Genomic DNA, 13754 nt, shown 5'->3' with positions numbered 1-13754 from the left:
TTACGTAAATTAGCTGTGGAACGCAGCGTGCGGGTCAATAGTACTTCCGAGGTGCTTCCTTTATAGCTGTCCGTGTCAGTGCCTGGCTAACGGTATTGATGCACTTTATCATATGGTTCCATTGAACTGAACACAATTTTCTCTGTCCCCTATTTGAGAGAGCTCGGGGATGTTACTAAGAAAGGTCACAATCAATGGTCAGTTAAATGTACAGGTAACAATTGTTGGATATGTTTATTATAATAACAACAATCAGGGTTGCCACTGTTTCTATGTATTTATCTTTTTCCCTATTAATAACATTGGGATCAACCATCATTTTTACAGGTCAGGCCGGCCAGGTGGCAACAATTTATTATGATGGCTCAACTGATGCCTAAAGCTATCCCATGTTTCTAGTTAGGGTTTCCAAATGTTCTGGATAAAAATACCTTCTCATTAATCTGCCCTATTAAAGGGGTTGTTCAAGGGGTATAGAGAGCGATATTCTTAGATAATTTGAAACTGGTCTTCATTTTTTATTATTTGTGGTTTTTGAGTTATTTAGCTTTTTATTCAGCAGCTCTCTAGTTTACAATTTCAGCCATCTGGTTGTTAGGGTCCAAATTACCCTAGCAACCATGCACTGATTTGAATAAGATACTGGAATATGAATAGGAGAGGAATAAATAGAAAGATGAGGAATACATACCTGCCAACAATTTGGAAACAGAAAAAGGGACAAAAAGATGTGCTGCGCCAATTTTTTGACCACGCCCATTTTGTGGTCACACCCCCTAATTACCATGTCTATTTTACAAAATTTGGTAGGTTATGAAAGTTTGAAAACATTATCTATGGTTTTTATATGTTATTACCGTTTTGCTAATGAAGGTTAATTGCCCTTTAAGCTGTGTGTCTTCTTTCTTATCTAAAACTGTTACAAAAGTATCTTAAGTATGTGTCAATTAAGTTAGGAACTTTGTATCGTTTTCTGGTTGCTCACTGCAGCAGATCAAAGAGAAACTCGTGAAATATCAGTACAAATCCGGGACTGCGGGTTGATCTGTCAAAAGCAGGACTGTTCTGCTCAAAATAGGACAGTTGGGAGGTATGGGAATAAAAAGTAACAATAACAATACATTTGTAGCCTTACAGAGCATTTGTTTTATAGATGGGGTCAGCGACCCTTATTTGAAAGCTAGAAGGAGAAAGCATACAATTTAAAAAAGTATAAAAAAGTAAATAATCAAGACCAATTGAAAATTTTCTTAAAATTGGCAATTTTATAACATACTAAAAGGCAAGCCATCCAATTAATATTTAGTTCTACAGCTCCCCATTTCCAAATGTTTACTGGTTGCTAGGATCCCAATTACCCTATCAACCAGGCAAAGGCTTCAAAAACAGGACTGGTAGATAAATTCAGACTGTCGTGTACATAGAACAATACCTAATAATGAGTAATAATAGTTATCCAGCCTCAGTGCAGTTGGTTGTCTCTGATCTATACTGAGAGTTGCTGTGTAAACACATAGGGAAATGAAAGAGCTGCCTGGCAATGTAGAAATGACGCAGATGTAGAAACAATGCTACTGACAATATCTGTGGGCACCAAGGTTCTACCCTCAATGTAGAGCCAGAATAATAGGTTAAAAAAGTCAAAATTTATTACAAAATCATTAGGAGATATGCAGCTGTAATTTTTAATGGATATGTAATACATTTTGACTTTTTTAACCTATTATTCTGGCTCTGCGGTGCTCCGTTCCTCTACATTGATTCTGCCTTGGATTGCCGTTTGAGATAGCGGTTTGGACGTTGCAGCACACAGAAGCCTGGCTGTGTACCGGTAAGTGCTCCCACTATCACATTGTTCCAAGGTTCTACCCTGCATGACATTAAATCTGCTTTATGTCTAAAATCTTTGCCCCAGATAACCTGATAATTAACCCCAAAAAGGCAGAAGAGAAATGCAAACATGATAAAAGCTTTTAAAGTGGAGCCGTCACCCAGACATAAAAATCTGTATAATAAAAGTCCTTCTTAAATTAAATATGAAATCCAATTTCTTTTTTTTATTAAAGCATTCATAGCTGTTGTAAACTCATTTAAAAATATCAGCTGTCAATCAAATATTGTCTGCCCCTTCTCTATGCCTAGGCATAGAGGCGGGGCAAGCAATTACTTTCACTTTCCATTCAGCACTTCCTAGATGTCACCGCTCTCCCTACATTCCCCCAGCTCTCTTAACAATTTAATTGTGTAACCAGTGCATGGGGATGGACATTGGGTCCCTGTCCCCTGGTGCACAAACAAGATTCTGAGATGATACAAGGCTTGCCTTAATAACAGTGTCCACAAAATGGCTCCTTCCTGGTGGCTATAATTATGAGTTCCCAGACTGATGGAAACAAGATTCAAATAATTTATACAGTGTAATTAAAGTTCATTTTGCTTGACTAACATTATAAAATAGGATTTGGATCATTTTGTTTGGGTGACGGGTCCCCTTTAAAAAAAGAACAATTGAAAATTGGAGCAGCAACAAGTGAATCCCATCTATTTGGGGTGCAGTACTCACACTCAGCACCACCTTAAAGTGATACTGAAACTAAAAAATATATTTCAAAATATTAATCTACGTGAAAAGTTACCTATTGTTCATGTTGATCGTTTTTCGCTGATAATTCTGCTTTTGTAAGTAATTTTTACTTGAAGTTCCTAAACCTTACTATTTTGCCAACCTGACTGTCTTTAATCTGTCAGTTAGAGTTTCTAATGCTAACCGACTCCGGCTGCACAAATATGGCAGCCCCCTCATAGGGGGAAAAAAAGGGGTAAGAAAGGTAATGTTAAAGCATCAGGCAAATACTTTTATGGAAAATTATAAATAGCATTCAAAGATAATGTTATGATAGATATTAAAAAATTATTTTCTGGTGTCAGTATCTCTTTAAAGGGCATGTAAAGGTGAAAAAATAAAATCCCATTTTTACTTTCTTTAATGAAAAAGAAACCAATATACTCCAATATCTCCAATATACTTTAACTAAAAAATGTGCACCGTTTTTATAAGAAACCTGACTGTATGCAGTGAAATTCTTCCTTCATTTACTGCTGTGGATAGGAATTGTCAGACAGTCCCTAACTGCTGAGCAGGGAAACAATCATACTTATGAACAGCAGGGGGAGCACCCACCTTACTTACCAGCCATGCAGAACTCAATCAGCTTTGGTTGTTTCCCTGTTTTGATCATTTATGATGATCCCTAAGCAGCCCAGACCACACTGAGCATGTGCACAGTCTTAGTCTTGCAAAGATGTTTAACAAAGTTACAAGATGGTGACTCCCTGTGGCCAACTTTGAAAGCGTAAATCATTTATTTGATTAGGCTTGTGGTGCAGTAAGTTCATGTTTATGTTTAGTATACAAAATACAGCATATCTAGCTTTATTCTATTTTAGACTTTACTTTCCCTTTAAGCAGTTCCATGGCACTTTCTGTTGGCATCAGCTCTGCCCCAAAACCTAACACATGGGTCCATAGGGACATGCAGGACACCACAAGCCCTCACACTTACTGAAAGGTACATTGCACGTCCCTTAATCTCTGCTTGGCACTAGCAGACTATCCTGTAACGTCACTCCCCTTCCCTACAAGCAGACTTTCCCATACGGGACACCTGTGCAGGTACTGGTTCTGCTGATAAAGGTACAATATGTATTTGCACATCACCAGAACACAAGACCCTTGTCACTGGGCCCCAGAAGATCAATCTGTAGATTCTGTGGCAGAGGGGCAGCTGTAAGGTGCAACAGACTAGCCAGTGGGTTGGTGGGGGTTTTTTGGGCCTCTGACTAATAGAAATGCCAGGGTCTGTTCTGAATCTCACTCTGCACCTGCCCAAGGCACAACATTCATTGGTCACTAGTGATGGGCGAATCTGACCCGTTTTCAGGGTCGGACTGGGGGAGCCAGCGCCCCTCGGGACTGCTGTCCAGGGCCCCCTCCGCTCCCCTACTGTGACGCGCCGAGCATCAAGGAGTCACTCGGTGCACATGCCCAAAAAGCGCCACACGCATGCACAAACAGTCCCACCCTGCCCGATTTTGCTTCTCCAAAAATGTGCGAAACAGCGAAAAATTCCCGAAGTGCATTGAAGTCTACGGGGGGGGAATTTTTTTTGAGATGCGACAATTTTTTTCACCCATCGGAGTCTATGGGCGTCTTTTGTGGCAACCTGGAGAAAAAATTGGCTCAACACTACTAGGCAACTATGTGGCACCAAATGCAGCAGCAGAACCAAGAGGGATCCTTATCTTATTGGCTCACTGTATCCACCAGTCTGCTTGTAATGGGGAGTAGGGGGGCAGCATGTGAAAGTGACACACCATTGGGATCTCACGGGTGGATGTTAGAGAAGAAGGGATGTTGGCAATGGAGGAACTGTTGCATACCTCCCAACAGAACATGTTCGACCACACCCACTTTATCGCCACACCCCCTATTTACCATGTCCATTTTACAAAATTTGCCAGGTTATAAAAGTTTGAATACATTTCTGAGAATTTTAGGGCTATGTTTTATGTTCTAAAAGTTTTGCTAATGAAGCTGAAATTGCCCTTTAAAGGAGAAGAAAAAGCAGTTTACAATTGAGGTGCCCAAAGTTAGGCACCCCCAAGTGACTATCTTTACTTACCTGACACCCCGGGCTGGTGCTCCTATCAGCAGAAAACTGCACCGGCCGGGGTTTTTCTAGCGAGCACCACGGAGAGATCCTCTTGCTGCTTCATCAGTTTTCAAATTTACCGGTCCACATTAATGGCGATAACACACCAAAAAAACCAAATGGTTGGTGCTCACTGCAGGGATATCACTCATCACACATGTGTGAAACATAGTAATATAGTAACATAGTAAGTAAGGTTGAAAAAAGACACATGTCCATCGAGTTCAACCTTTTTTTTTTTTTTTATTAACTACCTATCTGCCAGTTGATCCAGAGGAAGGCAAAAAAACTCATCAGAAGCCTCTCCAATTTGCCTTAGAGGGGGAAAAATTCCTTCCTGACTCCAAAATGGCAATCGGACTAGTCCCTGGATCAACTTGTACTATGAGCTATTTCCCATAACCCTGTGTTCCCTCACTTGCTAAACACCATCCAACCCCTTCTTAAAGCTATCTAATGTATCAGCCTGTACCACTGATTCAGGGAGAGAATTCCACATCTTCACAGCTCTCACTGTAAAAAACCCCTTCCGAATATTTAGGCGGAACCTCTTTTCTTCTAATCGGAATGGGTGACCTTGTGTCAGCTGGAAAGACCTACTGGTAAATAAAGCATTAGAGAGATTATTATATGATCCCCTTATATATTTATACATAGTTATCATATTACCCCTTAAGCGCCTCTTCTCCAGTGTGAACATCCCCAATTTGGCCAGTCTTTCCTCATAGCTAAAATTTTCCATACCTTTTACCAGCTTAGTTGCCCTTCTCTGTACCCTCTCTAATACAATAATGTCCTGTTTGAGTGATGGAGACCAAAACTGTACGGCATATTCTAGATCGGGCCTTACCAGTGCTCTATACAGTGGAAGAATGACCCCCTCCTCCCGTGACTCTATGCCCCTTTTAATACAGCTCAAGACCTTATTTGCCCTTGATGCTGCTGATTGGCATTGCTTGCTACAGCCAAGTTTATTATCTACAAGACTCCAAGGTTCTTTTCCATAATGGATTTGCCTAGTGCTGTCCCATTAAGGGTATAAGTGGCTTGGATATTTTTACATCCCAGGTGCATGACTTTACATTTATCAACATTGAATCTCATTTGCCACTTAGCTGCCCAGATTGTCAGTTTGTCAAGATCCTGTTGCAAGGTGCCACATCCTGGATGGAATTAATTGGGCTGGATAGTTTTGTGTCATCTGCAAACACTGATACATTACTTACAAAACCCTCCCCTAAGTCATTAAAGGGGACCCGTTAAATATACCATAATCATACCCTTACATCCATATGCTGCCTCCCCTAACACTGTATCCCACCCAGATCACCTTAGGGGCCCCTAACAACAATTTCCAAATGCTAAAAAAAAAACCAGAACAAACCCTACCAGGCTCAGAGTACAGAGTATGGCACACACAGGAAGCATAGGGCAAGCAAAGTATGGCACACACAGTGAGTATAGGGCAGGCAGAGTATGAGACACACAATGAGTATAGGGCAGGCAGAGTATGGCACACACAGGGAGCATAGGGCAGGAACAGTATGGCACACACAGGGAGCATAGGGCAGGCAGAGTATGGCATACATAGGGCAGGAAGAGTATGGCACACACAGGGAGCACAGGGCAGCACACATGGAGTATAGGGCAAGCAGAGCATGGCACACACAGGGAGCATAAGGCAGCACACACAGAGATCATAGGGCAACACACACAGAGAGCATAGGGCAGCACACATAGGGAGCATAAGACAGGCAGAGTATGACACAAACAGGGAGCATAGGGCAGAGTATGACACCCACAGAGAGCATAGGACAGGCAGAGTATGGCACATACAGGGAGCACAGGGCAGGCAGAAAAGAGCTGGAGACAGGAAAAACAATCAGGACAGCAAGATAAGACATTTCATACTGTGCTACATACAATGATACAGTGCTGGTTCCCCTTCAACAGTTTGTATGAGTGCAAACAGGGGAACAATGTGGGCAGTTTCAGTACAAGGCTTCAGGGTGTGAATAATAGAGGTGTTACAGGTAGAACAATACAGAGGTTACTGTCTGAATTTGAGGTGTAAATAATGCAGGGGCCACTTCATCGCAGTACTAATATCTTTTAAAGCTTTGGAAGCTCAGGAATCACAGCAGGTAGACTTTCATGTGGGCAGGGGCGGACTGGGGGGCCGGGGCCCACCGGGACTGCTGTGCAGGGCCCCGCTACCTACTGTTAGACGAAACACTGCTAGGCATACTTGCCCAGGTGGCGCATCGCACATGCGCAAAGATCACTAGACTCGCATTTCTTTTTTTTTTAAAAAAACTGTTTGGGAGAGAGGGTCTGGCCCGGCGGGTGCCCACTAGGGTCGGGGCCCACCGGGTATTTTCCCGGTGTCCCGCCGGGCCAGTCCAACACTGCATGTGGGGGCCACACAAGGGGGGGGGGAGGGGGGCATGCAGGCTGCCCAGATATAAACTATATAGAGTTGTTGAAGCAAACAAACCTGTTTTACCAGCGCAGCACAACACTTCATTATATTTTTACTTTAATACGTGTTAATTTGTTGGTGTTACTATTCCTTTAAGCTGTGAATCTCAATTTCCCCAAAAGACCTGCTTATCTTAAATAATTACAATTGTTTCTTTGCTTATCTTAAATTGTTACAAAAGTATCTACGTGCACCTGCCACATATTTTGGGCTCTCTGCCAAAAGCCAATTAAGTTTCAGAAACTTTGTATCCTTTTCTGGCGTCAGAGATCAAAGAGAAAGTCGGGACATTTCAGTAACAATCCGGGACTGTGGGTTGAGCTGTCAAAATCGGGACTGTCCCGCAGAAAACAGGACAGTTGGGAGGTAGCACTGGCTGGGTGCTGCTGGGACTGGGAATCAGTTGGCAGGCTTCTGTGAGTTACAGTTTAACACCCTTTATGTATATAATGACTGACTGTAGCTCTACAGAATCCCTATTAATACACCTTCCAGGGTTTATAGAAATAATGAAGTTCTTATGCTCTTAGTATTTATTTCTGTGCTCCCCAGGGGCCCCTGTGATGCTTGGGGCCAAATAACCTCTCCCACCCAGAACCAACCGGCCCACAAAAACAAATGGACTAAGAAACACATTATAAAACTCCCTCCCAATCAGGCCGCCCAAGACAACCTCACGGGAGGACAGCGACTTCCGGGGGCGGGGTCTTCCGGCTTTTCCAATATGGCGGCGCCCAGTGAAGACGTGAGCTGCGAGGACTTCACTGAGTTTCAGGTGAGGTCAGGCCAAATTTTCCCGGTGCGCCGAGGGAGAGGCAGGGCAGGAGGAGGGGCAGGGGCAAGAACAGAGCCTGGCGGGGGCATTGGGAGGAACAGAGCTGGGGAAAGAGTTGGAGTCATTGAAACGACCCTGCTGGTTGCCTCGTGTGACCTGCACAGGTTGGGGCTGGGAGATGCGTTGGCTGCAGGGAGTTATGGGGATTGGGGAATCATAGGAAAGCACAGGTGATGTTATATAGAATGTCCATATGGTAACCTGCCACTGGACTCAATTATCCTCACACTGGGGCGATGGGCAGGGCCCCTAAGAACTGAGCTTGCTCTGCACTGCATGCTGGGAGCTGTAGTCCTGGAGGGGCCCCATGTGTAGGAATGGGGAAGAGCATTATGGTGACGGCAGTGACAGAAATGTGAAATATTCATAACCCTAATATAGTCCCTGCACTCCCAGCAACCTGAGCACCAATACAACCAGAACATTGTGTTTGGCCTCCACATTAGGGATGCACCAAATCCACTATTTTGGAACCCCCGCGAAAGATTCGGCCGAAAACCGAATCCGAGTCCTAATTTGTATATACAAATTAGGGGTGGAAAGGGGAAACCATTTTTAATTTCCTTGTTTTGTGACAACAAATCACACAAATTCCCTCCCTGCCCTAATTTGCATATGCAAATTATTATTCAGTTTGGCCGGGCACAAGGATCAGGCCGAATCCCAAACCGAATCCTGGATTTGGTGCAACCCTACTCCACATAGAATGTCAGTTTCACCTTTACTCCCCCCCCCCCCCGGCTCATCCCCTCACCAGGCTCATAACAAGGTTACAGATATGGGAAACACTGGGGGATCGGCCATTCAGCCATAATCCCCCTAATATCTAGGTCACCCCATCCCCTTGCCTCACAACGTGGGGAAAGTTGTACAAATAATGGGCTGTATAGTGATCTTGCTGCTCTAAGGGGTCGTGTCCTATTCTCCTGGCACAGCTCAGCCCTAGATGACACCAGTGCAGCCCACCATTGGATGCTTGACCTGAAAAAACTGCCCAATTCCTTCAGTCTATTCTTGTTGCCCCATTCCCTGTATGTTATAGAGGTCACAGGCTGCATAACTATCCCATGTTACATACAGGCAGCTGACGACACTATTCCTTGTGCAGCACAAAACGCATACTTCCCCTTTGTATTTTCTACTTAAAGGGGTTGTTCACCTTTAAATTAACCATTAGTATGATGTAGAGAGTGATATTCTGAGACCATTTGCAATTGGTTTTTATTATTTGGGGTTTTTGAGTTATTTAGCTTTTTATTCAGCAGCTCTTCAGTTTGAAAGTTCAGCCATCTGGTTGCTAGGGTCCACATTTCCCTAGCAACCATGCACTGATTTGAGACTGCAACACGAATAGGAGAGACCTGAATAGAAAGAGGAGTAATAAAATATAGTAATAACAATACATCTGTAGCCTTACAGAGCATTTGTTTTTTTAGATGGGGTCCGTGACCCCCATTTGAAAGCTGGAAGGAGTCAGAAGAAAAAGACAAATTATTTTAAAAACTACAAATAATGACCAACAAAAAAGTTGCTTAGAAATGGCCATTCTATAAGATACTAAAAGGTGACTTAAAGGTGAACCACCCCTTTAATTATAAAAAGTCAACGGAACTCTGGTGATAATATTAAATTAAAAAAAGCTCTGGTCCAATTCATAATTATTGGATGGTCTGTGTGATAAAATGCCAAAGATTAAGCCCAGCCCCCTCCATATCCCTGTGCTTGGAGGTGAGACTGATTCCATTACAGTGAGCAGGAGCAGCTGAGGCTGATTATTACCCGCACTCTCAGAGATGTTCCCTCCTTATATGGTGCTTATGTGTCTGTGATGCCCCTCCCCTTCTCTCAGGAGATTCTCCGGGTGATGAGAACCATAGATGACCGGATTGTCCATGAGTTGAACACCACTCTCCCTACTGTCTCCTTTGCTGGGAAAATAGATGCCGGTCAGACCTGCAAGCAACTCTATGAGTCTGTAAGTCCTGCCCACACAGGGAACCCGGGATTGGGGTCATTGTGTACAACAGGGTCCAGGCTCTGCTGTAAAAAACATAACTTAGATGGTCCTCTTGCAACCAATGAAACCACTTGTAGAACTGCAAAGTCCTCACAGCTCTTTAGCTTATATCCTTATAAACGGTGAGTAGTGATGTCATCAGTTATAAACGGTGAGTAGTGAGGTCATCAATTATAAACGGTGAGTAGTGATGTCATCAGTTGTAAACGGTGAGTAGTGATGTCATCAGTTGTAAACGGTGAGTAGTGATGTCATCAGTTGTAAACGGTGAGTAGTGATGTCATCAGTTATAAATGGTGAGTTCTGATGTCATTTCTGTCACAAGACTCACTGAAACTTGTGTATTATAATAAATAAAGTACCCCCTGTTGCAAAATATGAGGAAATTAGAAGTAACCTCGGAGTTGCATGACCTGTATAGGAGTTTTATATGGTCATGAAACTCCTCTGTAACTTGTAATTTCCTTATAGTTTACAAGAGGGGGTACTATATTCACTATATATTGTAACAGGCACAATACTAGGATGATCACATTCACTTTACATGGCAGCAGAGAAACCAGTGCAGTCTACGTCAGAATTGGTTAATAATTTGCTTGATGGTTTCCCGAGAGAAGCTTAGCTTCTCTCCAGCAGCAGCAGCCCAGATCCCACTGAGCATGTGCAGTGCCACTGACACTCTGCATATGGTCTTACAAAATCCAAGATGGTGACCTCCAGTATCCCTGTGTTTATAGGGCTGCTGCACCTCTGGGCTGGTACAGTAAGTTCAGTAAATAAAATATAGAATTTCTAGCAAGATTCATTTTAAGGCTTTAGTTCTCTGTTATCAGTACATTATGAGTAACGTCTTCATTTTGCCTCCCCAGCTACAGACTGCTCACGCCTCTCGTGACAAAGCCATAAAGAGATGCATAGCCCAGACCTCCACAGCCGTCAATAGTCTCCAAGGGGAAAGATTAAAAGACTCTGACAACTTAACGCTAATTAAGCTGCTGCGAAAAGAGCAGTCTAAGGTGGGAGGAGTCAGGTGTTTGTGTTCTTCCATATCCTGATAGCTCTGGAATAAAATATAGGAACCCCTTCCAACCAATAGCTTAAAGTGGGGACTCCCCACTTTAAGCTGCCATCAGTGTTATTGTCCCACCCATTGCTTGAGCCACAGACTCCCTGCCCTTCCCCTGTAAGCTGCCATCAGTGTTCTAGTCCCACCCACTGCTTGAGCCACAGACTCCCTGCCCTTCCCCTGTAAGCTTCCATCAGTGTTTTAGTCCCACCCACTGCTTGAGTCACAGAAACCTGCCCTTCCCCTGTAAGCTGCCATCAGTATTCTTGTCCCACCCACTGCCCGAGTTAAAGACTTCCTGCCCCTCCCCCTGTAAGCTGACATCTGTGTTCTAGTCCCGCCCATTTCTTCATTTTATTTTTAACCAAACTCTTTTCTTTCTCTCCTTTAGTTGAAATTTCTGAAGTCAGAACTGAATGTGGAAGAGGTTGTGAATGACAGGAGCCGGAAGGTAGTTATATTTGGTATATATTTCTGTTAGTAATCATTGAGGTTTGAATATTCCAGTGCCGTGTGTCTGTATGATTGGCTGATTGGTCACAGTTCCCAAGCAAGAGAGTCGAGGTGGAACAGTCACAATTCAGCAGGAACACGGTGCTGGGGGAGGTAGTTCAGCGGTAAATTATAAAGAAGGAGCTGTATCTGTCATTAACTTCAGCTCGTGTCCCTTGTGTGTATTTGCAATGATGCCCTAGTGCCAGGTCTGTAGGGAAACCAGTGCGTTGGCATTGGATCAGTAACTCATGAGCCTCGCGCTACTTGTCTCTAGGTGTTTAATGAGCGCTGCCGGTTGCACTACAAACCCCCAAAGATGGAGTAACTCAGGGACACCAAATCCACTGGTGACAGAAGTGCATCATTCAACACAAGACAAGGGGCCCTTGGCAATATCAGGGGTCTGAGAATGTGAAGTGGTGGCACCAGCCAAGGACACGTCTGTGTGTTAATTCTCTTTAACTCGGTGCAGTGGAACCTTCCGACTTCCTGTAGATTCATGAACTGAGATCAACGCCTGTGATTTAGAGAAGAAAAAAACCCCACAATGGCATTTTGTACCAGATCTGTGACAATGTTTTATAATCATTAAATATCATTATTAGAGGGGGTGTTCCACTCTGTGCCAGGGGGGGAGGTGGGGAATACGCAGTTAATTGAGCACTCCTGTGGCTCAGTCACTGATTAAAATTACACACTGGGGAAGTTGGCCCTACATGGACTAATATTATTATTAATAACTATAATAATATTATTGGCCCCTGCAATCTGACACACCTGACCAAACATTGGGCGGCTATGGAAAGCCTTTTGGATCTCCCACATTCAGGGTTTGACTGGACCGGCGGGACACCGGAAAAAAAAACCCCGGTGGGCATGGTGGGGGGAACATTCGTCTGAAGGGCATGTTGTGGGGGTCCCTGAGGCTTCAAGCCGGGTGGGCCCCCCAGTCTGACACTGTTCCCATTAACGTGGTTCTCTCCAAACAGCATAGACTCCTTCTGTGATCCGGTTGGTGGTCTGGATCAGTCATATTTTACCCAACAAAGGAGAGGCCAATATTTTTGCTACATCATGAAATGAGCAAGTCTGTGTATGGAGCCCCAGTCCACTCTTATTGGGTATTATAAACTAAATCACCCCCATGTTTCTTCCCTTGTCATAGCTGCATCTCTGCAATGCATTTCTTAGCCCCAGATTCTATGGCAATGTTTTCTATGCATCTTCCATTCTTGTTGCTAAACCACTGACTGGTTGCTATAGGAAGGAATCCCTAGGAACCAGATAATCATTTCAGTTCCACAGAGGAGAGCTGCAGAACAAAGCCATAAGGATGCAGTATTAGGTTATAGTTCATATAAAATGCTAATTTGGGTTGTGATTGGGCCAAACCATATCTGTGGGATTCAAAAAGTTATGGGTTCCGTGCATTTGTAATAGAAATTCTTCTGTTTCTGTAAGTGGTGGTTCCTGACAATCTGCAAGAGCCTCCCAGGGATAAAGCATAAAGGTACCCCCAATAGAGTCCATGGGCATCTTGTTATAGTCATTCGTGTTGGCTCCATTCTCTGACATGAGGGTGTAGGAGAGCAGCTGGGGTATTCAGGAGGGCCTGGGGAAGGCACAGGGGCCCAAATGGTGTTACCTTGAGCTCCACCCACTTGGATGGACTCCAGCAAAACAGCCCTCCCTGAATTAAGAGCACTAAGTCATGGGACTGCCCTACCCATGTGACGCATACATTCCTGCCTGGGCTTCATGGGCCAATTCAATGTGGCAGTGGCTGGATCACCAAGTGCAGAGCTGCTGCCAGTCCAACCTGAAAAGGAATAATATAATGTGGTTATCCGTTTGTATGGCCAGTTGATACCATGGAGGGTCGGCCAGGGTCAGGCCTCCTACAAAAATGGCGATAGACAGAAGGGAACCCATTTGCTGGGCAGGTAAGTTACCGGGAGGGATTTGCTGGTTAATACAGACATTTGTTAGAGGTAAGAAATACATTATTGGTATAAATAACTCCCAGCCCTGCAGGGATTCCTGGTATTCAGAGGATGATGCAGAGGAAACAGATATTTTGCTTATATACAATGAATTGTATGGTGAAAATCCAACCCCCACCTATTGCTATTTGGCACCGCAAAGTA

At 43.8% G+C, this 13754-nt stretch overlaps 1 protein-coding gene across 1 annotated transcript; it reads left to right on the top strand.

Annotated features, from left to right (window-relative positions):
• Positions 1-7820: 7820 nt before the first annotated feature.
• mix23.S (mitochondrial matrix import factor 23 S homeolog) lies at positions 7821-12213 on the top strand. Its single transcript, NM_001092145.1, is given in 5 exon segments — positions 7821-7969; positions 9879-10004; positions 10916-11062; positions 11504-11563; positions 11882-12213. Coding segments are annotated over 5 exon segments (435 nt in total). The 5' UTR covers positions 7821-7918; the 3' UTR covers positions 11933-12213.
• The last annotated feature ends 1541 nt before the right edge of the window (positions 12214-13754 follow it).

The sequence above is a fragment of the Xenopus laevis genome, chromosome 2S (assembly GCF_017654675.1).
Source record: "Xenopus laevis strain J_2021 chromosome 2S, Xenopus_laevis_v10.1, whole genome shotgun sequence".
NCBI classification, from domain to species: domain Eukaryota; kingdom Metazoa; phylum Chordata; class Amphibia; order Anura; family Pipidae; genus Xenopus; species Xenopus laevis.
This window is presented reverse-complemented; position numbering and strand designations above follow the sequence as displayed.